Raw genomic sequence first — 26,004 nt, forward strand, 5'->3', positions numbered from 1 at the left:
TTAAATGGTAGGTCTGTTCTGATCCCTGAACGCAGCATCTGGAGTGACCTTCTTCTCACTTTAGTGTTGCTCTCATCCAGCCCCCTGCTGCTGGGCAGACAATTCCACAGGGCAGATATGGCCCTAACAGGTCTTCTCTCTGGACTGGCGAGGAGCCAGGCAACGGGTTAGACTCCGCTTTGTGTGTTACAGATCATGCTTAGAAGTCCCCTTTTGCTTTTTGGATAAGGCTGAGTAAGGCCAGGGCACATGTACCCATGGGTCTCATCTATTGGGGCCTGCGTGACCCCTTGGCATGGAGATTTGTGAGATCCCAGGAGCTGAGCCTCCATGGCAAGTGAGTTTGGGGTTTGAGCTCCAAGCTCAGTCCCTGCCAGTGTGAGTAGAAGTCTCTTTTCTCCTTCCTGGCCAGCACTCTTGCAGAACATTGTGTTTTCTGGGCTCTAACCCTCCTTTATGTGTTTCTTTTTAACCGGTCTCCACACTTCCCTTAGTTGTGTCCCTGAGCCCAGCCGTTTAATGGGATTTGTTGAGGATAGGCAGTGGCAGCTGGGTGTACAATTTTCTAAGATGCACATCTGTTCTGTTCCAGCTGTTTCCTCCCATGACTTAATACCAAACAGGTCTCTTGGCTACTTGGAAACTTCTTGCTGAGAACAAATTGTTTTGGTTGGTCACAGAGTTGGCCTAAAATGGCATGCATTTGCCTGCTTTCTGGAGGCACAAAGGGTTAACACACTCTCTTTTTCTCTCTTTCTCTGAGGCAAAAGAATGGGCTTCTGAATCATTTAAATCACCCCCATGTCCAGCCTGCTCTGTAAAAAAGCATTACATGTTTTTAGGTATTTAGGTAGGAGGTGTCTTTGAGTCACTGGGCCCTAAAAATAAAATATATCTTCTTAGAGACAGACTTCTTCCTTCTTTGACAGTGATATAAAAACAGTGGTAATGGTAATTTTCAGTGCCTGAAGTTTTCAGTTGTTACTTCTCGTACCATTACATTGCTTCTTTCAACTCCGGGGGTGACTCTGCCTCTTCACTTCTGTACTTTTGCCAAGAGGTGTCAAAACTGCTCAGAAAAAAAAAGGGGGGGGGGAGGCTTGATTTTGATTAATATAGAGAAACAAGACTTTGCCTGACTGATAATAAAACTGATAAATGACATTTGAATTACTTGTAGCGGTAATTTATTACATAAAATATCTTTTATTTGACATGCGATTAGTTGCTAGAAGCATCACTCAATCTGACTAGTTTAAACACGCTCTAAAATGAACCCCAGTAAAAACCAGGGCTGTCGGCTGCTGGCGCTATGAAATATACTAATCCTGGAGTGAGGGGAAAATCTGACTTTAAATATTTAAATGATTAATTGGGTTTATATATTTTTTTTACCTCTCTAACCCCCTTAATTACAAGCAAACTCAGGGGAGTTTCTGAACTAGGTGTGCAATCTGCATGCTTATCACCGAGGCATTGTCTGTGTCTGGGTGGGATTTATGGCCTCTGTTCATGTGTGTTCCTGCTGATTTTACATCTAGATCCCTAGCAGCCCTTCCCGCCCATTCTTGACTTCTTAAGGACATTTCATCTCTGAGCCCAGTCCTAGAAAATGGGATTCCCTAGGCGTAGCCCCAAATGCTTCTGTGTCAGGGGAGGGCTGCCTTTTAAGACCACCTCTGGGAGAACGTGCCACAGATCTTTATCTGGGGACCTCTGGTAGGCCTTTCTTTCCCTGGATCTGCTGCTGGTGCCTCTTGGTACCTCTGCTCCCATGTGAATGTGTTGACCTTGGGACGTTAGAAAATGTCAGTGGCAATGAGGATGATGGAGATCTCCCAGACGGGGACAGTTTAGCTCCTCGGTGTTTGTAAAGTACCTACTGGATACTCAGTGCGTATCATGTGAGAGATTTAAAACACGATCTCAAAGAAAGAAAAAGATAATAATATAAGACACCGTGACTTAATGCCAAAATTAATTATATAGACAAAAAAATTCCACAAGATTACAGAAAAGAGAAGAATTAATGTGGGCTTGGGAAGTCAGGCAGCTTTGTGAAGATGGCAGGAGGTTGACACCCAAGTGAAGAAGGTTGGTGTCACCTGGTGTGAGAATAAACCAGTGTTCCAGGGCCTTAGAGAAAATCGGGTAGAGCACAAGAAAAGCCAAGCTGGGATCGGAGAGGAGATTTGGCATTCTGTTTCTCTTTCTGGTTTCTTTTTGTTTTGATTCTTGAGTCAGGAATCAATGGGCAAGTTTGTATGGGCCTCATGAGGTCCTACATACAGGGTCCTGCAAAACACTTGATTCATTGACTTGTGCTGAGTTGATCCACCTTTTGCTCCCTGTATTTCTGATAAACAAATCAAAGACTGACCTGTAGCTTCATTTGCCACCTCTTAAGATAGGATACAGATGTCTGAGGCTGTGAAATGTTTGAATCATTTGATTAGGATACCTACAAAGACTAGATTTGTTTTTTCTTTTCTGCCCTTTTTTTTTTTTTTTTTTTTTGCCAGTTCTGGCTTTTACTTAAAGTGAGCACTTTCCCACTTGAGCCACAGCTCTACTTCTGGCTTTTTCTGAGTAGTTTATTGGAGATAAAATCTCACGGACTTTCCTACCTGGGCTGGCTTTGAACTTGGCGCCTCAGATCTCAGCCTCCTGAGTAGCTAGGATTATAGGCATGAGCCACTGATGGCTGGCTTAGGTTTGCTTCTTTTATAGCCCTGTGTAGTATCTGAATTCACTGAGCAAGCATTCATTATTGAATGTGTACTGTGTGCCAGGCACTGTGTTATACTTCTAGGATGCAAAAATTAACAGAATGTATCAGTGTACCATTACTGTAATTAATACTTGAGACAATCAACCTACAAAGATAAAAGGTTTCGTTTTGTGTGGGACATGCCGGGGCATGTTACATCAGAAAGAGGCAATTAGCTGGCCCTGCCAGCCCCAGGGTCATGTGTGGCTATTATGCCAGAAAGGCAGTTCTAGCTGGCACCACCTCCCAGCCTTGGGACCATGTGTGGCCAAGATGGCACCTGAGGTGGTCCTGTGGGCTGTGACGTAAAATAGGCCGCCTCTTAGGATTGGTCCCTCGGCCCTCTACCCTTGACGGACAGCTTAGGCCGCCCCTCACAGTCCCTAGATAGGTGCACGTACACGCCTCTCCTTCCTGCTGATCTTTGACCTGATTGGCTCCTGTGCCTTATTTAATAGAAGGATCTACCTCAATAAACGAGACTTTGCACTGACTTAGCTCCTGGGCTGTCTGTCCTCCAGTGAGGGAGGGCTGGGTGCGGGAGGTCGATCGACCCTTTCCTCTTCTTGGCTTGCCCGGTCGGGGCGTGTTTCCCCATCTCTCAGGCAGGTCAGGAGAGCGTGGGGAGCTAGAGACCCCGACAGTTTTGCTCACAGATTAGAAGTTTCAGGCAGTTATTGCTTGGGCTGATCCTTGTGGGCTTTTGGTGGGGAACACATGGCAGAGCAAAACTGCTCATGTGATGGTGAGGTAGTGCAAGTGAGAGAGAAGAAGAGGCCGAGTCCCTGCTCTTCTCTTGGTGGGCACACTCACAGTGACCCAAAGACCTCCCACCTCTTCAAGATCCACTACGTCCTAATAGCACTTCCCTTGGGAACAAACCTCTAAAACCTGTGCCCCTGGGAATATTTAAGATCTGAACTATGGGACAAGGCCTAATCACTCTCCCCTCCTGTGCAAAGGCAGGTAAGAAGCTTAGATTTGCCTGGGAGACAGGGACAGGGAGGAGGGTGGTGCAGAAGAGATGAAGGGAAGCTGCAGGGAGCAGATATTTAACTGGACCTGGGGATGTCTGGTTCAGGGTAGGAATGGTCAAGACATATAGACATGGAAATATGCGATGACCTAAAGGAGCTCTGGGCAGCTCAGGGTAACTGGAGCATGGGTGGGGGTCAGAGAGATGATCAGGGAGAGCCAGGCCATCACTTGGACAGAGAACAACAGAAAGAACAGTGGGGCTCAACTTGCAAATGTGTCATCTGGTCATTTCTGTAGCTGTATTGCCTATCTGACTATATTATTCTTAGACTGGTATTAAAATTAATTTGTATCTTCTGTCAGACACCTGGGCTGTGCTGGCCTGAGTCAGTGTTGCTCTTCTTGTCTTCTTTGCCTGACATCGCATTGCTTTCTTCAAGGTCAGAGTCAGCTATCAACAACTCCAGGGCATTTTTCCAAGGACTAATTCTGACCAGGACCTAGGCTTTTTCTCCACCACATCACACTTAAACGTTTGTTTCAATATCTTCCCTTATTAAACTATGAGTTTGGAGGCTTTTTTTTTAAACCCAAGGGCCTGAGGCTCAGACTTAGCAGGTATTCTAGAAGTATTTGTGGACTGCATAGATGGCGATAGGAATATGATTGAGAACTGAAAAGAAGCTGCCTGTAACAGCATTTTCTTGGACAGCTGCCCTGGTGGCCCAGTGGTGCTGAGCCTGTGCGGGCTGAGGGGGAAGTGGGGATCCCGCCTGCCTTTAGGAGGCCACTGTTGGATGTAGAATGGAGGTAATGTTGAGATTGTTCCATTTCAGAATTTAGGAACCAAGGAAACTCCAGCATGGTCTTACAGAAAGACTTTTTGGAGGGGATGGGTCCTAAACAGTTAAGGCAAGAAAATAGGAAAAAACAAACAAAATGTTCTCTGATACATAATAGTAGGCCATCCAAACTATAGAAGTTCTGTGCTCTTCATTCATCTTGTGGTCCAGCTGTCCCACCTGCCATTCCACCCGCAGGAAGGAGAAGGCCATGCTGCCTTCTAAGGAGGCCTTCCGGAATGGCCCCCATCCCTTTCGCTTTTTCTTCGTTGGCTGGAACTTAGTTACACAGATAGGCCTGTTTGTAAGAGAAGCTGAGGAACAGTGCCCTTCGTCTGCTGGGGTTGTGTCTTCTTTTTTGTTGTTGTTGTTGGTTTTTCTTGTTTTGATTTTGTTTTGTTGGTTGTGTCTTCTTATCCAATATGACGAACACTAAACTCCACATAGTTCTACATTGAGACCAAGGAGGATCCCATGGCTAGCCACAGTGTGTAGAGTTTTCGCAGGTAAATTAGGCAGGTTTAAGAGACTTTAGCACCATATGCTGGCCATTGTTCTCAACCATTTCTTCTTGCATTCTTGTCTACTTTTAAAATACTGAGGAGACTTTTTTATTTTTATTTTTTGGAGTCAGCTTTCTTGAGACTTAATTTATAAATAAAACAAAATATATCCATTGTAATTGTACCATTTGAGTTTTGACAAGTGTGAATTTCCATGTAATCATCAGCATATTCTAAAACATTTCCAATACCCCAAAAGGTTCCCTTGTGCCCCATTTCCGGTCATTCCACCCCATCTTGCTTGTAGAACAAACCACTGGTCTGCTTTCTCTCACTACTATTAGATGTCTCTTTCCCAGAGTTTTGTATAAATGGAATCATATGGTATGCTCTTTAGTGTCTGGTTACTTTCTCCGGCATAATGTTGTTGAGAGTGACCCACTACTGTGCATATGCCAAGTTCCCTTCTCTTTATCAATGAGTGGTATCCATTGTACCACTCCTTTATCCACTCACTCGTTGATGGATAAACTTTGGGCGGTCTCCAGTTTGGAGTAATTATGAATAAAACTTGTGAACATCTGTGTGTATTTCTTTGTATGCTTTTATTTCTCTTTGTTGAATGCCTGGGAGAATTGTTGGTTTATTTATATGTTAAGTGTATATTTTAACTTTATAAGAAACGTCAAAATTGTTCTCCATAGTAGTTGCACAGTTTTACCTTCCCACCAACAGTGTGAGTTCTGGGTATTGTTTGTTGGTTTTTGAAGTGCTGGGGATCAAACCCAGAGCCTCAATACAAGCTAGACAAGTGTGCTACCCTTGAGCTACATCCCTCATCCTTTAGTGTTTGTTAGTTTTTATGTTTAGGTCTGTGTTAATGTCTCATAGTTAATTTTTCTGTATGGTGTGAGGTGACAGTCAAGGTTCATTTTTCTCTGAGTAGATATCCTGCTGTACCAGCACTTCTTGAATTACTTGTCTCTTTATAAAACATCAGCTGACCATATATTCACAACTCCTCATATTTAAAAATTATTTTTTAAAACATGCAAAGCTGTTGATGTATTTTTACATAGTGTGAAACACATCCATTTCAAATGTACAATTCAATGATTTTTAGTAACTTTCCGGAGTGGTACAACCATTACCATAAATCAGCCTAGAGCACTTTCAGCATCCAGGAAGATCCTTTGGGCCCATTTACTATTAATCCCTGTTCCCACTGCTAGCCCCAAGCAACCACTCATCTACTTTCCATCGCTGTAAATTTGCCTTTTCTGAATATTTCAGGCAAATGGAATCATAGAGTAGTGATCCCCTGGTGTGTGGTTTCTTTTTCTTAACATCATAATTTGGGGTTCCCTCCATGCTGTGACATGCTTCCTATTGCTCCATTGTGTTCAGGTGTGTGTGTGCCTCATTTTCGCCATCCGGTCCCCAATCTGGGAATTTAGAAGTTCAGTTCTCCTGTGTTTTTTGTTTTGTTAGTACTGGGAATCAAACTTAGGACTTTGTACATGCTGGACAAGTGCTCTGCCCTACCACTGAGACACCCTCCATCCATTTCTATCTGGCTAACATGAATAATGCCAGGAACATTTTTGTGTGAGTCTTATGTGGGCATGTGTTTTCATTCCACTTGGGGTAGAGATCTAAGAAGAAAATTGCTGGATATAGTTGTTCTTTTTTCAGGACTCTTAATTATTTTCTTTCTAATCATATTTTTGAAGTATAGCTTACATATAATAACATTCATCAGTTTTAAGCATACAATTTGAGGAGTTGTACAAATTGAGTTCTAACTCTAATTCACGCAGCAATCACAAATACAGAAAATTTTTATTACTTTGTGCCCTTTATCTCCACCCTTTCCCCCCTCTGCTTCTGGTTCCTATTAACGACCAACCCATGCTCTATCACCACAGCACTGCCTTTTAGCAAATTTCACATGAATGGAATCATACAGCATTAGTTTCTTACCATAAATCTCTTTAGAGAGTGATCCCTGTTGAGCTATACATCTAAAGTTGTACTCCAGGGGTCAGCAGACTTTTTCTGATGTTGTCAGTTGTATGTGTCTTGTCCCATATTTGAATCCCCCTCCCCGACCTTCACTGTCTGCTCCCTCTCTCTACACCACAGTCCCTCAGAAGTTTTTAGCTGAAGCTGTGTAAAAGCAGGCTGAAGTGGGAGGTGTCCAGCAGGCCAGTTGGCTGACCTCTATTATTCCCTGTTTGGGGACCAGTTTGCCTATCCACTGGTCATGTGGTTGTCCTAGTTGGTGGCTGGTACAGTAAAGCTGCAGTGCACATTCACATACACATCTTTGTGTGTGCATCACCTCCCATTGCTCTTGGATTAATGATACCTGTGCCTAGGCTGGTTGAGTCACCTGGTAGGCATGTGTTTAACTTTATAAGCTATTGTCAAACTGTTCTCCAGAATGGTTGCATCAATTTGCATTCCTTACAGTGATTTGTGAGAGCCTTAGTTGCTCTATATTCTTGCCAAAATTTGCTATTCTCACTTTTTAAAGCTTAGCTATTTTAGTGTACATATAATAGATCCTCATTGTACTTTTAATTTGCATGTTCCTAATGATTAATGGTGCCAGGTATGTGTTCATGTTCTTAGTGGTCATTCATGTATCTTTTTCTTCCTTTCTTCCCATTTAAAAACCATCTTGGGTCTTTGGGGTTTTTGTTTGTTTTGCTTTGCACTGGTCCTGGGGCTTGAACTCAAGGCCTAGATGCTGTCCCTAAGCTTCTTTTTGCTCAAGGCTAGTGCTCTACCTCTTGAACCACAGCTCCACTTCCGGGTTTTTGGGGGTCTTTTTTGTAGTTAATTTGAAGTTGAGTCTCGTGGATTTTCCTGCTCGAGCTGGCTTCAGACTGTGATCCTCAGATCTCAGCCTTCTAAGGGGCGAAGATTAAAGCTGTGAGCCACTAGTGCTGGGCCACCATCTTTTTAAAAATTTTTATTATTGCTAAATTGTCAGAACTTTCTATATTGTAGTTATAAGTTCTTTATCAGGAATAGGCGTGGCAGGTTTTTTTTTTTCCAGTATATAACTTGTTTTTTTAATTTTCTTTTCGAGGTACTGCCATTTGAACTAAGGGACTTATGCTTGCTGCTAGGCAACTGTTTACTGTTCAGTCATGCCTCCAGCCCATTTTTTCACTGTTTTACTCTTTTGGCAGTCCTAGCTGGTTATTTTGGAGATTGAGTCTGATAGACTTTTTCTGCCCTGACTGGCTTCAAACCACAATTCTCTGGATCTCAGCCTCTTGAGTAGCTAGGCTTACCTGAATGAGCCACTGTTTCCCAGCTCCTGGGCCTCAGTCTTCATATTTTTTTTGCTCCCACCATAGCTTGGGACAACAGGTGCATTCCACCACACTGAGCTTCTTCGGTTGAAATGCAATCTTACAGGCTTTTCTGCTCAGGCTGACCTGTAGATCTTCCCAAGTAGCTAGGATGATAAGCATTCACCACCATACTCAGCTCTCCATTAAGAAGGGGTCTCTGGACCTTTTCTGCTTGGCCAGCCTCAAAGTGTGATCCTCTCCATTTCAGCCTCTCACATAGTTAGGACTGTGAATATGAGCCCGGGTGCCTTCCTTCTTCCTCCCTTCCTCTCTTCCTGGTACTAGGGCATGAACTTAGAGCACTTCACACTCTTGTCGATTTTTTTTTCCACTCATGGCTGCTTCTCTACAACTGGAGCCACCCCTCTTTTTCTGTTTGTTTGTTTTTTGTTGTTGTTGTTTTGTTTTGTTTTGTTTTTTGCTAGTCCTGGCGTTTGAACTCAGGACCTGAGCACTTTCCCTGGCTTCTTTTTGCACAAGGCTAGTGCTCTACCCCTTGAGCCACAGCACCACTTCTGGCTTTTTCTGTTTATGTGGTGCTGAGGAATGGAACCCAGGGAGGGCTTCATGCATGCTAGGCAAGCACTCTACCACTAGGCCACATTCCCAGCCCTCCTCTTCTAGTTTTTTGTTGGTTAATTGGAAATAAAAGAGTCTAGTGATTTTGCCTGCCTGCCTGGCTCTGAACAAGATCTCAGCCCTCCTGAATAACTAGGTGTGATTTGTTTTTGAACTCTGGGCCTCACACTTGCTAGGCAGATGCCTGGATGGACATCTGGGTATGATCTACCTATATTAGGCTTCCTGTTGTAGCTAGCGTAACAGGTGTATGCCACTATACCCAGCTCTTCATTGAGAAGGGGTTCTGTGAACTTTTCTGCCTAGTGTGGCTTCAAGCTTCAACCCTAGAGCTTTTTTGTTGTTGTTGTGGTTGGGATCAAATCCAGAATTTCATGCATGCTAATAAGCATGTGCCCTATCACTGAACCACATCCCCAACCCATTTTTATTTTTACTTATTTATTTTTTGCCAGACCTGGGGCTTGAACTCAGGATCTGGGCACTGTCCCTGAGCTTCTTTTGTTCAAGACTAGCGCTCTACCACTTGAGCCACAGCTCCACTTTGGGCTTTTTCTGTTTATGTGGTATGAGGAAGTATACCCAGGGCTTCATGCATGCTAGGCAAGCACTCTACTACGAAGCCACATTCCCAGCCCCTATCTTTATTTTTTGATAGAAGATCTCTCTATATTGTTCAAGCTGGCCTTGAACTTCTGGTCTCAAGTGATCCTTTTTGGTCAGACTCTGATTTAGCTGGGGCTGCAGGTGTGTGCCACCATACTTGACTTCAGAGCGTCCTATTTTAAAATCTGGTGATATGAAGAGATATACTGCTTAGCATCCTTCCCCCCTGAAGAGGCGAAGGCCTGTAGCATCCCAGCCAATGAGAAATGGAAAGGATTGTCTTTCACAGGATGTACCTTTTAAAGCCAGGCTCTGTATTTTCAAACATGACTGATACTGGGCTGCCCAGGTGCTTGTTCCTAGAGCAGCGAGGTTGCACTTCTGGTTTCTGCCCTCAAGGCTCATTTATTTTTCTGCCCACTGCTGGCTGTCCACAGCCATGTGCTTCAGTGTGCCCACACTGTGGCTGGCCTGCTTCTGCCTGGTTACAGTACCTTCATCTGGTCCCCATACACTTGCCCCGGCAAACCCACGCTGCAGGAGTCACTGATTTGTGGACTGGCTCCGTCTCAGACCCCACTGTGAGTGAGCCTGTCCGGTCACTTCATTTCCAGGGTAGCTTCTGGGAGAAGCTGGTGGGCTACGTTGAGAAGCAAAGTGTACCTTGTGTGGAGTGAGCAGGGGGGGTGCAGTGCCTTTTCAGTGTCTGCCATTGCCCTGCCCCTTGTTTAAACTGCCCACCTCCCCAAGGGTAGGGGACCCCTACATCCCTGGAGTGGGCTGTCTCCTCAGCCAGCACCGTGCTGCTATTGAACCTTTACTGGGTTCTGGAATTTCTGTGTGTTGGTAAGACTGTGGCTTTGTGCTTCGAGCTCAACATTGTGGGGAACATATCTAGTGTGTTCCTACCCAATTTTGTCTGTTTTCGTGTGCTAAGAATTTCTTGATTGGTGGAGATGTGACTAGAGCTAAGCACTGTTGGCTTTGCTGGTGTTTGGTGAATAGCGAAGGAGTGGTTTGAATGCAGCCTCCTGACCCCAGCTCCCCTGTGCCCGAGCCTCTTGGGGCACAGGCTGGCTCATGTAGCCGTCAGAAGGCCTGGAAGGTGGTGGTGAGTATTGAAGAGCCCTGCCTTTTCTCCCAGCAGTTTGTCTGCTGACCTTGCCACTGCCTACAGCATAACAACCCTAGAAATACTGTTGTGTCAGCTCTCCTTTGTCCTCCATGAAGACACCAGAGATGTGGTGTTGGTTGATCTCATCAGGGAAGTGCTAGAGACAGTCTGAATCAGAGTGAAATAGAAATGTTGTCGTCTGTCTTCTCTGGGACTCACAGAACCCTGTTACCTACTGTCAAGAGGTCTGTTCTGTGGGACTGCTGATTGGAGATGTGGTCCTGAACTCTCTGTCCTTGCTTCTTGGCTGCCTGGTCTTCCTGGCCAGCCAGTGACAGGACAGAAAGACTGGTCAGCTGTTGTTGTTTAAAAAATAATTATGCTGTATAGCCTAAACTGGTCTCAAACTGTACAATACGTCTGCCTCGGTTGGGATCACAGGCATTTACCATACCTGCTAGCACTTGGGAGGCTGAGGCAGGAGGATCTCAAGTTTGAGGTCAGCCTAGATTTCACAGGCAAACCCCGTCTCCCCCCTCCAACAAAAGGCTACTCATTCATCCCACTTTCATGACCCACTGTGCTGTGCCCTTGGCTATGTGGGAGCACAGTTGGTGATAGGACAGTCCACTGTCCCAGGACCACTGCTTTAGCTCCTCTGTGGCCCGGGAGCAGGCAGGGGCAGGAGTCTAGCCTGGTGGGGCTGAGGGTGTGAATCACTTCAGGAGGACCAGCACAGTTCTCAGTCACCCTGATCTGTCACCCTTAGTAGCTGCACAGTGGATAAGAGGCATTTCTGTCTTGAGTTTTCCTCTCTCTTCATTTTGCCACAAGACAGAATTGTATCACACATCTCCAAAACGAGTAAAATGGCATTTCAGCTTCTTGTCTTTATAGACTCTCTGAACTTTAGGAAAGATCATTCTGGTCCCTTTTCATTAATAATGAAAACCAGGGGGCAATAAAATGTTCTTAACGCGAGCCTGGCAGGAACAGAGCAGTGGTGCGGGGTGAAGGGTGGGCAGGCGGAGAACCACAGGTGTTTCTTGGGCTGGGGAAGGGCAGAGTATGGCAGGTGGGCAGCTGCACAGGGTTCTGGGTCCCGGATCCCTGAGCTGTGTTGTCTGCCTGGCCTCAGCAGGTCAGAACCCCACGGGAGAAGACTGCTTCTTGAGGGTGGTAAATACATTTTTACAAAAACTTGGGGGCAGTCTGGTTTTTAGCTCAGTTACAATTGCTTTCTCGTAAGGTATTCAGCGAGTATTTGAGAATCTGTGGTAGGTGTGGTCCACCGAATAAGGGAACCATGTGAAGGTGTTCTCTGAGCGGCTGGTCTGGTTGGTCTTCGTGGAGGGACGCTCAGGTGTGGTCCAAGGACATCTGCACATGACCCTCCCACCAGGGCAAGGTTACTTGATCTTCACATTTTCCTCCTCAAAATGAGCTTGCACAAGATTTTGGATTTTGCATCTTGCACACAAAAAGAGAAAGGCAGACACGAGAAGGGCCTTGAGGGACTCAGAGCCCTATGTCCTGAGGTCTGAGGATGTCTGCAGCAGGGCCAAGCAGTGTTTCCCCTCTGCCATCTGGTTTATTAGATGTGAACACCTCGCTGTCTCGCTGGGTAGGGTCATGGCATAGGCAAGGAAGGGAGCAGCGGGATCGTTTCTAACACAACCCCACAGAACAGATTGGTAAATGCAAACACAAAAAAAATGTCTGCAGGCCACCGAAGACCATAACTGGAACCCAAAGCAAAAAATTACAAGAATGTGTTTACGATTCATGTTACAGAGGGCTAATGTCCCTGATACATTTTAAAAAGTCTCCAGCCAGGCTCTGGTGGCTCATGCCTATAATCCTAGCTACTCTGGAAGCTGAGATCTGAGGATCATGATAGGAAGCCAGCCCAAGCAGGAAAGTCTGTAAGACTCTTCTTAGTTGTTGTTGTCATTGGTTGTGGAGCTTGAACCCTGGGCCTGGGCGCTGTCCCTGAGCTTTTCAGCTCAAGGTTAGAGCTCTACCACTTGAGCCACAGTGCCACTTCAGGTTTTCTGATGATTAATTGGAGGTAAGAGTCTCACAGACTTTCCTTCCTGGTCTGGCTTTGAACCACAATCCTCAGATCTCTGCCTACTGAGTAGTTAGGATTACAGGTATAAGCCACTAGCACCCAGCTCTATGAGTATCTTTTTTTCAGTTAACTACCAAAAAGCCAGAAGAAGAGCTGTGTCTTAAGTGACAAAGTGCTAGCTTTGAGCAAAAAAGCTTAGGGACATTGTCCAGGCCCCAAGTTTAAGCCCCAGACTGGCACACACACACAAAGTCTTCAAAAAGTGAGCGTGACTCAGTGATAGCGTATTGCCTAGCATAAGGCCCTGGATTTGATCCTCAGCACCACAAAAACAGAACAAAACAAAAACCCAAAGTTTCTCAAAAATGCTAAGGAAAAAAAATCAAGTTAAGGGTGAGGCCATGACTTAAGTAATAGAGCATTTGCCTAGCAAGCACTAGGCTCTGAGTTTAAACCATGATACTGTCAGAAAGAAAATCAAGTAGAAAGGTGAGAATGTGAAATACTCATTGAAAAGAAAATACCGATGGACAACAAGGACTTAGTCCTTGCTCAAAATGGATCGGTACAGGTGAGAGCCAGCAGTGTAAGATACCATTTTCCTGGTAACTGTACTTGTGATTAACACATTATGTCAGAGTGATGGGGGAAGCAGGTACCAAGTCCTGGCTGGAGGAACCCTGAGGAGGCCTCTAGGAATTCTTAGGCTTGCAGATAGCCTGCAAGGGACCCCATACCTATGTGTGTGCATGGTTGTTTTATAATAGCTCTGTGTGATACAGATTGGAAATGAGCTAAATTCCATTGGAAGAGAGTAGGTTAAGTGAAATACTAGACAGCTATGAAAAGCAAAATTCGGATATAGAGAAGAAGAAAAGGAAACTAAGACCACATCTGTGTTGCTTTATATGTTCATATGATTTCTCTGGAAGAATAAAAATGAAACTATTAACAGTGACTGCCTTGTTGGCAGTCTGACTTCTGCTGTTTGATGTTTAAACTATATGTGTGTGTTGCCTGCTTAAGATTTTGTTTAAAGAACAAAAAGCTAGGTGTTGAGGGCTGAGGGAGGCCGTATATTGATTACAGTTTTGGCTGTGTCGGGGAATTGTGTGTGGAGTGCACAGATTGGGGGACACAAGGGGCTGTTATGGCTGAGGAGAGACTAGCTGACTCCTGTGTCTCCTGAGAGCGCCTGTTCAGCAGCCCGGGGAGGAGGGGGTACTCCTTGCCCACTTGGAGGTCTTTGTGACTTGGACCCCCATAGCTGGCTGCATACCAGCAGCCTCATCCTGCGCTGAGCTGAAAGAACCATCCCGCTCCCCTCCTCCTTCAGGTCAAATTCCTGGGTGAACTTGCAGACCTGTGGGAGGGGTAATGAAGGGGACAGCTCAGGTGTTCCTGAACCAGTGAGGCCTGGCTCAGCAAGTTGAAGTGATTCTTCTGGAGGTTCCTGGAATGTGTTTGGCCTCTCTTCCTCACCTTTCTCCTGAACTCAGCTTTTCCACAGAAGCACCCGTCAGGTTCCTTCTGGAAAGCTTTCCATAGGCACTGTGCACCTTGTTTGTTCCCCAGCTGTTGGGTGGCTGTGCCACAGAGCATCCTGAGGACTGTGGCCTGGGCCTGGTATCGCAGCAGATCCTGAGAGGAGGCAAGAGGCTGGTGACCAGTTCCAGAGGCCTGGGGACAATGGGTGCCACATATGAGGCTGCAAAGTAGGGGAGGGGACTCTTTGCAGCCATTTCATTTGAATTGTGGGGACTTTATTATTCTGGTGTCCATTATCTGTGGGGATGCATCCCAAGCCCAAGAGGATTCCTGAAGTGACAGTACGGAGCCTGTGTGTACTGCTTTCCCCATGTATAGCTATGATACAAATTTATAAATGAGCGCAGCAAGATCGGTAATAATAACCAATAATTAAAATAGCACAATTATAACAATATGCTTTAGTAAAAGTTAATGTGAATGCACACTCTCAAACTAGTTTACTGTGTTCTGATCTTAGCAACCTCGGCGTAGAATTTCTTTCTTTCCATACTGAAAACTTTCACGTAAGGGAAGCACTTAGGGCTCTTCTCTGGAATGTCCACATTGCTGACATCCCTGCCCTTGGTCTTTGGGGCCATTATTAAATGAGGTGGGGATCACATAGACACAAGCACTGTGATACTGACCGTGGACCCCAGAACCAAGAAGGCTACCCAGTGTCTCCTCAGCGGGTGGCATGTATACCTTGCTCCACTGGACAGAGGGTGGTTCGGGTCCTGCAGGGTCAAGATTTCATCATGCTACCCAGGATGGGAATGCTGACAAAGTTAAAATTTTAACTTATGAATTTTTTATTTCTGGATTTTCCGTTTAACGTTTTCTCATATGTGATAAGTTGACCTACAGAAGCAAAGCCACGGATAAGAGGGAGGGAAACCTCACAGGTGCTGGTCCTGAGCTCCGGGCCAGCGTCCAGCTTGTATGCAAAGATTCGGGACTTGGATTCCATTTCCTTAACAGCAGAGAGCTTTTCCAAGGCATCTCTCCACTCCCTCCCTCCTTTGGCCTCTGGTCTGGCCTAGGCCCTCTTCGCCATCATGACCTTTGCAGGAGCCTCCAGACTTCCTCCCTGGGTGGCCTCTCACCTCCAGCTTGCTTCAGAGCCACCACCATGTTAGTTTCTTAAAGGAGAAGAAATTTGATCAGTACACTCCATCCCAAGCCTGCAGTGTATGTCCCCGTCCACTGTGAGGCACATGCTCACCTGTCCCTAGAGAAAGGCTCTGGGGGACCCTCCTAACTTTTTTCTTCTCCTACCATCAGGCTCTGGAGGCTCCCGATGGCGAGATTATGGTGCCTTGGCCATCATCATGGCAGGAATTGCATTTGGCTTTCACCAGCTCTACAAGGTCAGTTATCTTCCCAGGGAGGCAGAGGCTGATCTCTGTTACCCTTTTGCCATTCGTCCTGCTTTCCCTGGTTCTTGGTTTATCTGCACGGAGCTGCTACTCCTCAGTGGGTGCTCAGCCCTGGGGCAGAGGTTGAGAGTACAGGAGGGATGTGTCAGGCACAGCCCCACAGTCCCTGCAGACACCCACCCTGGCATCACCAACAGGTGACTTTGAGGCCCGAGCCGTATAGTCCACCTACTTAGAACAGAGCTTGGCACATAGTGAGTGGTGTGTGTAAACTCGTGCTTAAGAGCGTGTGAACCAGCTGCCTGTTTGAATCCTGCTCTGTCCCTGAGTAAAATGTGTGACCACAGGCACCCCGTTCACATCTATAAAATGAGGGAAAACAGATGGCCCCCTACTCGGGAGGGCTCAACTTCCAGTGGCATGAAGGCATGCTTTTAAGCCCAACACTGGTGGCTCATGTCTGTAATCCTAGATACTCAGGAGGCTGTGATCTGAGGGTCACGGTTCAAAGCCAGCCCAGGCAGGAAAGTCTGTGAGACTCTTATCTCCAGTTAACCACCAGAAAATCAAAAGTGGAGCTTGGGCTCATGTGGTAGAGCACTAACTAGCCTTGAGCAAAAAAGCCCCACAATTGATCCACCCCCCCCCCCCCAAAAAAAAAGGTATGTGCTTTTGCTCTACTGCAGGCTGCTGTGAGTTTGAGTACTGTGGAGGCAGGGTCGGGGAGCAGGAAGCTACTTTCTGGGACAGGTGAATTACATGCATTCTGGTGAGCAGCAGAAACCCACTCATAGTGAAGAGCCTTGGGAAGTCATGGGGATCCAAGAGGAGAGTGCAGAGAGCTGTGGGAAGTGCTGGAGATGCCCTAGTCCCTCCTTAGTGTTCAAGCCGGTCGGAGAGCTGATGACATGTGCAGGATGTGCTTCTTGTCTTGTGTGGAGTGTAAGCAGCTGCATAAACGTGGGGTTTCCCCTGGGCGGCAGGAGTCAGCCCTCAGGAGCAGAGGTCGAGCTCTCTGCAGAGCTGTAGACACCAGCGAAGATTTACTCCCTTGCTACCCGTGGAAAGGCTCAGCCTTGATTTGAAGAAACAAGATGCACAGCCAGGGTGGGTCTCAGATCCAGATGTGCTCCCCCTAGAGAGAACACACTTTCTCTTCTGAGGCCACCCACGCCTCTGCCTTATAGTCGCTTTTTTAAAGGACCCCAGTGAAATCCTAGGCTTGTTGTCACAATATTTAGGCCCTGTAGGATTCTTTAGTTTTTGACTTAATACAAATGTCAATGATAGGTGCAGCAGAGTCTGTTGGAGTTGGAAATTTGCATGCAGAAATCCAGATGTGAAATGTCCTGAGGCGTGGGACGGCTCCCTCTGAGCTGATGTCTCCCTGTGCCTTGTGTGTAGACAAATCCCAAGGCAAGGAGAGGCACCAGGATAAGTCACAAGCAACATTCCTAGAGCAGACTTGGCCATCGGTGACATGCAGGACCACCCTGGGACCCGCAGGGAGCAGGAGGCAGGCTCCCTCCATTTTCACAGTGCTGTGGCCACTTGCCTGACTTTTTTTTTTTTTTTTTTTTGCCAGTCCTGGGACTTGGGACTCAGGGCCTGAGCACTGTCCCTGGCTTCTTCTTCTTCTTTTTCTTTTGCTCAAAGCTAGCACTCTACCACTTGAGCCTCCGTGCCCCTTCTGGCTTTTTCTATATATGGGGTGCTGAGGAATCGAACCCAGGGCTTCATGTGTACGAGGCAAGCACTCTACCATTAGGCCATAGTCCCAGCCCTCGCCTAGCTTTTAAAAAATAAGAAACATTGAAATGTCAGCCACCTTGGTGACACAAGATTTAAGTGGCCTGACTCAGAGGGCTCACTCCTATAATGCTAGATGGTCAGAAGACAGATCTGGAGGAATGAGGTTCAAAGGCAATCCAGGCAGAGAAGTCCATGAGAGTCCATCTCCAAAATAACCCTCAAAAAGCAGGCTTCCGGGTGTGGCTCAAGTGGTAAGAGCACCAGTCAACAGGTAAGCCCAACAAGTGAGGCCCTGGTTTCAGGACTTGTTTACATGTGTGTGTAGAGGAGTAAAAGTACTACTTCCCTGTTGTTCATGACCTCAGAAGTGGACTTCGAAGTAGTTCATACATAGGAGAATCTCTCTGCTTTTATCCTCAGCAAATTTTCCACCTGAAACGTCAGGGCACATTTGATGAGTTTCAGCTCAGTTGTGGGTAATAACTCACAGCGTGGCTGAAAGGCACTTTGCAAAATAGAAAATGCTTCTATACATATGCTAAATGATGATCTTCACTTAGGAGTCACTCTTGAAATGAATTCTCCCACAAACCCCTTGTGAGAGACCTTTTCCTTCCCCAATACAGAGTCCTTAATGGAGAGGCTTCTTTTTTCCTACCTGAGGCCCAAATAGAGTAAGAACCACAGTTGCCCTTCACTTGGGTGAAGGCGGTGCTGCTGGGTCGTGCTGGATCTGTGAAAGAGACGTGTGCTCCTTCAGGCTTAGGTTTTTTGGTTATGTTTTTAGTTTTGCCAGTCCTGGGGCTTGAACTCAGACCCTGGCCACTGTCCTTGAGCTTCTTTTGTTCAAGGCTAACAGTCTATCACTTGAGCCACAGCACCACTTCCGGCTTTTTCTGTTTTTATGTGGTACTGAGGAAATGAACTCAGGGCTTCCTGCATGCTAGGCAATCAGGCTTAGTTTAAAGGCCAAGGATTCCCTCAGAAGAAACATGCAAGGGTCCCAGAAGTCTGTGGTGGATTTTCCTTTAGTTTCCTGAGTAAGCTTTGTTTACATAATTTTAGTTATTTGTTCCTGAATGAGTGAAGCAATTTGTTTCATTCACAGGTTTAAAACAATTTGATTCAGAAAAGTATGCAATAAGCTGGGCACTGAGATCTAAGGATCGTGGTTCAAAGCCAGCCCAGGCAGGAAAGTTTGTGAGACTCTTATCTCCAATTAACCACCAGGAAACTGGAAGTGGCACTGTGGCTTAAAGTGGTAGATTGCTCACTGGACAGTGCCCAGGCCTTGAGTTCAAACCCCACAACCAACTCCTCCCCCCTCCCAAAGTATGCAATGAAAAGCTCCCTCTGCCCCTTCTTGGAGGCATCTTTCTTGTATATCCATCTACAAATTTATCTTTTTTTTTTATTTTTTTTTTTTTTTTTTGGCCAGTCCTGGGCCTTGGACTCAGGGCCTGAGCACTGTCCCTGGCTTCTTCCCGCTCAAGGCTAGCACTCTGCCACTTGAGCCACAGCGCCGCTTCTGGCCGTTTTCTGTATATGTGGTGCTGGGGAATCGAACCTAGGGCCTCGTGTATCCGAGGCAGGCACTCTTGCCACTAGGCTATATCCCCAGCCCCTACAAATTTATCTTAAACAGAGCTAGTCCTGGGATTTGAACTCAGGCTTCGGCGCTGTCCCTGAGGCGTTTTGCTCAAGGCTAGCCCTCTACCACTTGAGCTTCAGGTCCGCTTCTGGCTTTTTGTTTTGTAGCTAATTACAGGTAAGAATCTCAAGGACTAGGACTTGCTGCCCAGGCTGGCTTTGAACTATAATCCTTAGATCTCAGCCTCCTAAGTAGCTACGATTATAGGTGTGAGCCTCTGGCGCCTGGCCTTATAACTTTTAAAGTAGAATTAAAAAGTGTTGTCATAGAAGTATTATAACATTGCTAAAAAAAAAAAAAGGACATGAAAGAATGAACATGTTTTCCGTGGGCTGGGAGTGTAGCTCAGTGTAGAACCCTTGTCTAGCTTGTGCAAGGCCCTAGGTGTCCACCCCCCTCAGCACATTGCAGGGGGGACCTGGTTTTCCTGTCTCTGTTCCTGTTTGGCTCTTGTCCTTATTTAGGCAGAATTTTCACACGGCCTTAGTCTCAGTCTCGTAAACTTTTTCAAGCATCCTTTTCACTTACGGGCTCTGCTGGGGTTTCCAGACCCCGGGGAGGACCAAGGGCAAGTTGAGAGGCGGGATTTGAGAAACTGATGGAGGAGAAGCAAGCGTGGCCATCCTCACCCGTCCGCTTCTTGCAGAAGTACCTGCTGCCCCTCATCCTGGGCGGCCGGGAGGACAGGAAGCAGCTGGAGAGGATGGCGACGAGCCTCTCGGAGCTGAGTGGCAGCGTGGCCCAGACAGGTAAAGATTAATGACTCCATCAAGTCACCCCTCAAAGCCTTCTCCTCGAAGCCCCTTCGCGCCCCTCCCTTTCCCCTCCGTCTCCACTTTATGTGGTGACTTCATTTATCTGCTCCGAGAATCTGTTCACATTTGCAAATGAAGCCGCCGTCATTTCGGTTTAATTTGAAATTGCTTGTTTACTGTCGGCGCGGCCTCAATTAATTATGTTTTTACGGAAAGGCTCCCAACCTCAGAATATTAATAAGGGGAATAAAATGACAGCCTTTCTAAGGGCTGTAAAGTTCATTTTTAATTTCTGCTTCTATGAGGTTTTCAGGGGGGTTTTCAGTGATTTTTTTCCCCCTTCCCTCGAAGAATCCAACTCAGGGTCAAGAGAGTCTGTAATTACTGTGGCTCCCAGCACCCCGGCCACCCCCTCTGTTATCGACTCCACGGGGCTGGCGTTCATTACCCGCTGCCCCAGTGATGGCCCAGATTAGCTGAGACCTGTCGCGCCAGAGGTGGCTTTCGTCCTTCAGAAACTTGTTTACTGGGTGGAGGCTCTGAGTCTGAAACTTAGAGGCAGGCCAGAGAGCCACCTGTCCTGGGCACACCTTTCCAAGTGTGTTCTTCCCAATGCAGCTGCTCCTAGGAGCCGCCTTGGTGATCGCAGCCTCAGGGGTCCTATGACAGTGTGGGGCTCAGCAAGCCTTCCGGGATCGGGGCTGTCCTCCATCCCCAAGGACGTGGCGGGGCCCCGGCAGTGAATGATGCCAGCGTCGTAGGGGCTGGGAGAGCCGGCACGTCCCAGCCAGGCTTAATTAGAGGGGAGAGGTTTTGGACGGATATACTGTTGACCACGGACAACCACACAATAGAAAGATGAAGTAGAAGTACTAGAGGTGAGATACAGTGCAGGTGAATTACCCAGGGCACAGATAAATTGTCTGGGTTGCAGGGCAGGGGTGGGGGCCTGCAGATAAATTAGACGTAGCAGGAACGCGGCTGGCTCATAGGTGTGTGGGCTGAGGAGGGAGCCAGGGACACGAGCCTAACTAGATGCCACGCTCTCTTCCCCAGTGACTCAGGTACAGACGACGCTGGCCTCTGTCCAGGAGCTGCTGAGGCAGCAGCAGCAGAAGGTCCAGGAGCTGGCCCATGAGCTGGCCACCGCTAAGGTACTCATCTTTGAACCCCTGGATCTCCAGGCCCAGGGGTGGCCTGCACAGCACTAAGCCCTGGTCCTCTGGTGCCCATGTGCTCTCTTCTGTCGTTCTGCCACCCAGTGTCCCGGCCTGACACCCCAGGGGCGGCAGCTGTCCCACACAGGAGGGAGGAGTCACCGTGCTCGCTGTTGCCCCCCTCTGCCGGTGGGCCGCTAAGGGCAGCCCCGCCCCTGCGGCTCTGGAGGCTGGCGCGGTGGGACAGTCTGTGCTCGGAAGTTAAGTTGCAGGACCCAGCCTTCCTTGCCAAGGAGGAGTCCAGGAAACAGAAGGGTGAAGCCACTTTACCAGCATGCCTGGCCCCCGTGACATGGGCAGGTTCCCTAAACCCAGGCTTTCAGGCTCAGGTGATGTCAAAGAACTGGAGCCAATCAGAATCCTCTAAGCCCCAGGCGGAAGCATTCTTCTCTGTCAGGTCATAGGATCAGTGTACCTGGATTAAAGGCCTTGCTCTCGCATTTGCTAGCTGTGCACATTACTCCGCCTCTCGGAGTCTTCCTCCTTTGTGAAATGGGGCCATGTGGAACCTCCTTCAGAGGGCTTTCATGTCCTTTACAGGGTGCCTGGCTCCAGCCAGCCAGCACCCACGATCGCAAGCCCTGGGCTCTGGGGGCCGGAGTGTGATGGCCTCACCGCTGAGGCTGGGTGGCCCTATAGCCGCCTCTGAAGGGTCCTCCCAGAGCTGCTCTCCAGGGGAAGCCACCCGAGTGCCTGCCGGAGTGCAAAACAAAAAAACTGCTGTCTGTTCCCAGTGGAGTCTGGGGGCTCCTGTGATGAGGGTCCCCGGGAGCTCCCTCCCTGTTAGCCACGCTGTGTAGGCACATCCTCAGTTCCTGCTCAGCTGTCTGGGAGGTGCTGCTGGCTGCAGCCACTGTGGGCTCCCTTCAGGCGGCTGCGGCCCCCACCGCCCTCTGTTATCTTTTGGATCTGTGGCCTGCCCGTGGCCAGCAGCCATTCCGGAAATTGGAAAACTGTTTCCAGGCCCTGCCAGATGAAGACCACATGTTGCACGGGAGGAGGGGGCTGGTTGGTGGCAGTTGCTGCCCTGGCCTGGGCGCTTCTTTTCCCCAGGCCCCGCCCCTCGCCCCGCCCCGTTCTCCCGACCAAAGCGCAGCGCCGGCCTGGCCTCCAAGTCCACGTGTGAGGACTTGGGTTACCCCATAAAGCAAAGACTCAGAACTGTGTTTTCTCAGCTGTAATGTTAGTTTTTATATCTGCCTTCCAAACTCCTACTGGAGCACTGTAAAAAATTAAAAAGAAGAGCTTTAAGTAATTAAAAAACCTACATAAAACTGAAGGCTGTGAGTTTTCTACAACTGTTTTTTAAAGAGACTGGCTAAAAAGCCCCAGATGTCAGATTTTATTTCTAAATCCTGGCATCTGGTACCATATGCCTTTGGAAATCTGAGTCCTTTGTAGGCCAGTGAGTGGAAATTGCTCCCTTGTTAATGGACTGCTGTAGCTTTCAAGGTCTCGGAGAAGCCAGAACAGTGGCTCCAGGGCCCTCCCTGTCTGGTGGTCTGGAGTGGGGGCCCCAGGGGGATTGTGTGAGGGTGTGTGCCTGCTCCCCTGGGGACCGCCCGGGTTTCTTTCCGAGACCTGAGGCCCCCCGGGCAGGATCTATGACTATGGTGTGTCCACGGGCTGTGTTCTTGCTAGGCCAGCCCGCAGTGAGCCCCACCTTGTACCAGAGAGACCCACAGTGGGGTCAGGGGGAAGCGAGAGCCTGGCCGGGCCTTTCAAGCTCACACTTGAACTCACCAGGCTGTGTGTCTGGAACCCATGCCACGCGCAGCCCAGCTAGCAGCAGTTCTACCTGGGGACTGCTCTTTGGACCCAGCTCTGTCCCTCTGCCCTGATGGGGTTTGCCAGGAGTGAGGCCTGGCACCCTCGCTTATTTGGGGGATGCCATCAGTGGTGTGTCTGTCCTGGGCCTTCTCTGGGTAGGAGATCAAGGTCAGGACCCAGAGCAGCTCCCTCGCTGGTCCGCTCTGGCCATCTCAGAGGATGGACAGAAGAGGGTGGCTCACGGTGGCTGTTGAGATTGCGGTGGTGTTGGGAGGCAGCCTTCATGGCTCTGAGGAGTCGCTGGGCGGCAGAGCATCAAGGAGCAGCTTGGGAGTGCATTATGGGGCAAAGTCGCCATCTAGACTTGCAGAAGTCAGAGCTGTGGAATGGGCAGGCGCTCTGGTGCCCCTGGCCCCCTGGCATCCAGCACCCAGAGGGCCTTCCAGGTTTGGGAATCCACTGGTGTTCAGACAGCTGCATCCTGTCAGCCTCCATTCACGTCTGTGTGTGGTGGGGAGACGGCCGGGGGCTGGGGGCGCCTAGGGTACAATTGGTCCAGAGGTGCTATGGTCACTTATCAGAGCAAGCACGCCTCTGTGTCTCTTATTTGCTTTTTTTAAAATTTTAGGGCTGGGGATATAGCCTAGTGGCAAGAGTGCCTGCCTCGGATACACGAGGCCCTAGGTTCGATTCCCCAGCACCACATATACAGAAAACGGCCAGAAGGGGTGCTGTGGCTCAAGTGGCAGAGTGCTAGCCTTGAGCGGGAAGAAGCCAGGGACAGTGCTCAGGCCCTGAGTCCAAGGCCCAGGACTGGCCAAAAAATAAATAAAATAAAATAAAATTTTATATGCACAGGATACCACAGTGCCACCTAAAAAACACCCCTAAGACTGTTTGTCTTAGGGGTGTCCTCACAAGCAGACGCACCCCGGGAGGCAGAGCAGGTGGCCACTGCCTCCCGCAGGGTCCTCCCAGGCCGCAGTCCACCCGCATGTGCTGTGTGGTGGCCCTCTCTCACCCGCGCCCTGTGTTTCCACTTTCAGGCCACCACATCTACCAATTGGATCCTGGAGTCGCAGAATATCAATGAACTCAAGTCGGAAATCAACTCCTTGAAGGCACTTCTTTTAAACCGGTAGGAAAGAAGGCTCTGGGCTCCACCCGCCAGCTCTGGGCTGAGCCGCCTGCGGGCTCTCCTGGGCCGGGCTAGCAGTTGTGGGCAGGTTGTAGCTTCTGAAGCGTGGCTGAGTTCAGGGATCACCCAAGGGTCGCACGGACATTAGGATAAAGCTCCCCTTTTTCCCATCCAAGAGATAACTGCCTAAGCCTGGCGCTGGTGGCTCATACCTGTAATCCTAGCTACTCAGGAGGCTGCCACCTGAGGGTTGAAGGTCAAAGCCAGCCCTGGCAGGAAAGTCTATGAGTCTTCTATCTCTAATTGACCACCAAAAAGCCCCTAGCCTTGCTTCCGGCTAAAGAGACAGATACAGGTCGTCAGGTGATACTGAAGCCAAGAAAATGGCAAGCTGAATTTACTTGAGTTAGTCTGTGGTGAAGGATGCCGGCTGTGGTTGTGAGGTAGGTGGCTGTCTCCAGGGCCAGGCCGTGGAGGACAGTGGCAGCCCAGGTCAGGAGCTAGGCTTGTCCTTATGGCTGCGGCAGAGGGCCCAGCGTTTGGAGAGCACCACCTCTGAGCCATGGCTCCACAGACCCTACCTCCCAACCCCTCCTGGGCTGGCTGCGGCCGGGGCTCCCCATGGCCCCATCTGCTCAGGCCATGGGCAGGTTTGATGGAGGCGCAGGTGTTTTGAGCCCCTAGCTACATCGCCTTCTGCTCTAGCCACGGACGGAGGCGGACAGGGCCGGGGGAGGAGGGACAGGCCCCAGCCCCTGGCAGGAGGCCGGGCATAGCTCAGGGCTGTTCTGAAGGGAGGGAGGCAGCCCTGGGGTCAGGAGGGAGAGCTGGGTGCTGTCGCCAATGCCTGCTGGCTCCTTCCCCCGCCAGGAGACAGTTCCCCCCGTCCCCGTCAGCGCCGAAGATCCCGTCCTGGCAGATCCCGGTCAAGTCGCCCTCCCCCTCCAGCCCCGCCGCCGTGAACCACCACAGCAGCAGCGACATTTCACCGGTCAGCAACGAGTCCTCCGCCTCCTCCCCCGGGAAGGAGAGCCACAGCCCCGAGGGCTCCACGGCCGCCTACCACCTGCTGGGCCCCCAGGAGGAAGGCGAGGGGGTGGTGGATGTGAAGGGCCAGGTGAGGATGGAGGTGCAGGGGGAGGAGGAGAAGAGGGAGGACAAGGAGGACGAGGAGGACGAGGAGGATGACGACGTGAGCCACGTGGATGAGGAGGATGTCTTGGGGGTGCAAAGGGAGGACCGGCGAGGTGGGGACGGGCAGATCAACGAGCAGGTAGAGAAGCTGCGGCGGCCGGAGGGCGCCAGTAACGAGAACGAGCGGGACTAGGGCGCCGCCGCCTCTCCAGCGCCCGGCCCCGCCTCTTCCTCTGGCCCTGAGGGGCTGAGCCGCCTCCAGCCGTGGCAGCATCGGGGGCCACGTGCCCGTCCCCCAGCCCCAGCCCGCACCTGCCTCTCCTCACCCCAGCTCTCCACTCGCCCCGCTCCTCCCCGGTGGGCCTCCTGTCCAGTGTGTGTGTGCGAGTGTGTGCGCGTGTGTGCGTGTGTGTGTGCGCGTGTGTCAAATGTGACATCGTGCATGGCCTCCTGGGGGAGGAGCTGCTGTCCTCTGGTCCCTGCTGTCCCCATCCCATCCCCGGGACCTGGCCTGCACCCCCTTCTTCGCCCTGTTCTCAAAAGGCAGAGCCTGGGCCCCTGTCCCTCTCCAGGGCCTGTTGGGGGGCCCGGCTGCCCCCCCCCCCCCGGCCTGACCGATGCTCCCTCGGGCGCCTGCCCCCACCCCGCCCCCGTGCTCTGCCCGTCCACACTCGAAGGCACGCCGCGCTCGCCCCGGCCCCTCGCCCCGACCAGCCCGCAGGGCCTTGCTGACCAACAGCCACGCCTGCTCTTCCCACCGAAAACCACATGTTCATTCGTGTGATCATGTATAGATTATGACTGTATATAATTGTAATAAATACGAGTTGCCACTATTTAA

The 26,004-nt window shown here is 49.3% G+C and overlaps 1 protein-coding gene across 4 annotated transcripts in view; it reads left to right on the forward strand.

Moving 5' to 3' along the window:
- Positions 1–26,004, forward strand: part of Pex14 (peroxisomal biogenesis factor 14) — a 149,010-nt gene extending 123,006 nt beyond the window's left edge. For all 4 annotated transcript variants that reach the window (XM_048350213.1, XM_048350215.1, XM_048350216.1 and 1 more), the window contains 5 exons: positions 15,652–15,737; positions 19,796–19,898; positions 20,961–21,058; positions 23,938–24,029; positions 24,900–26,004. In XM_048350213.1, the coding sequence (XP_048206170.1) occupies positions 15,652–15,737; positions 19,796–19,898; positions 20,961–21,058; positions 23,938–24,029; positions 24,900–25,356 (836 nt within the window). In that variant the 3' untranslated portion in view covers positions 25,357–26,004. The remainder of the gene's footprint in view (positions 1–15,651; positions 15,738–19,795; positions 19,899–20,960; positions 21,059–23,937; positions 24,030–24,899) is intronic.

This window comes from Perognathus longimembris, chromosome 7, assembly GCF_023159225.1.
Source record: "Perognathus longimembris pacificus isolate PPM17 chromosome 7, ASM2315922v1, whole genome shotgun sequence".
NCBI lineage: Eukaryota > Metazoa > Chordata > Mammalia > Rodentia > Heteromyidae > Perognathus > Perognathus longimembris.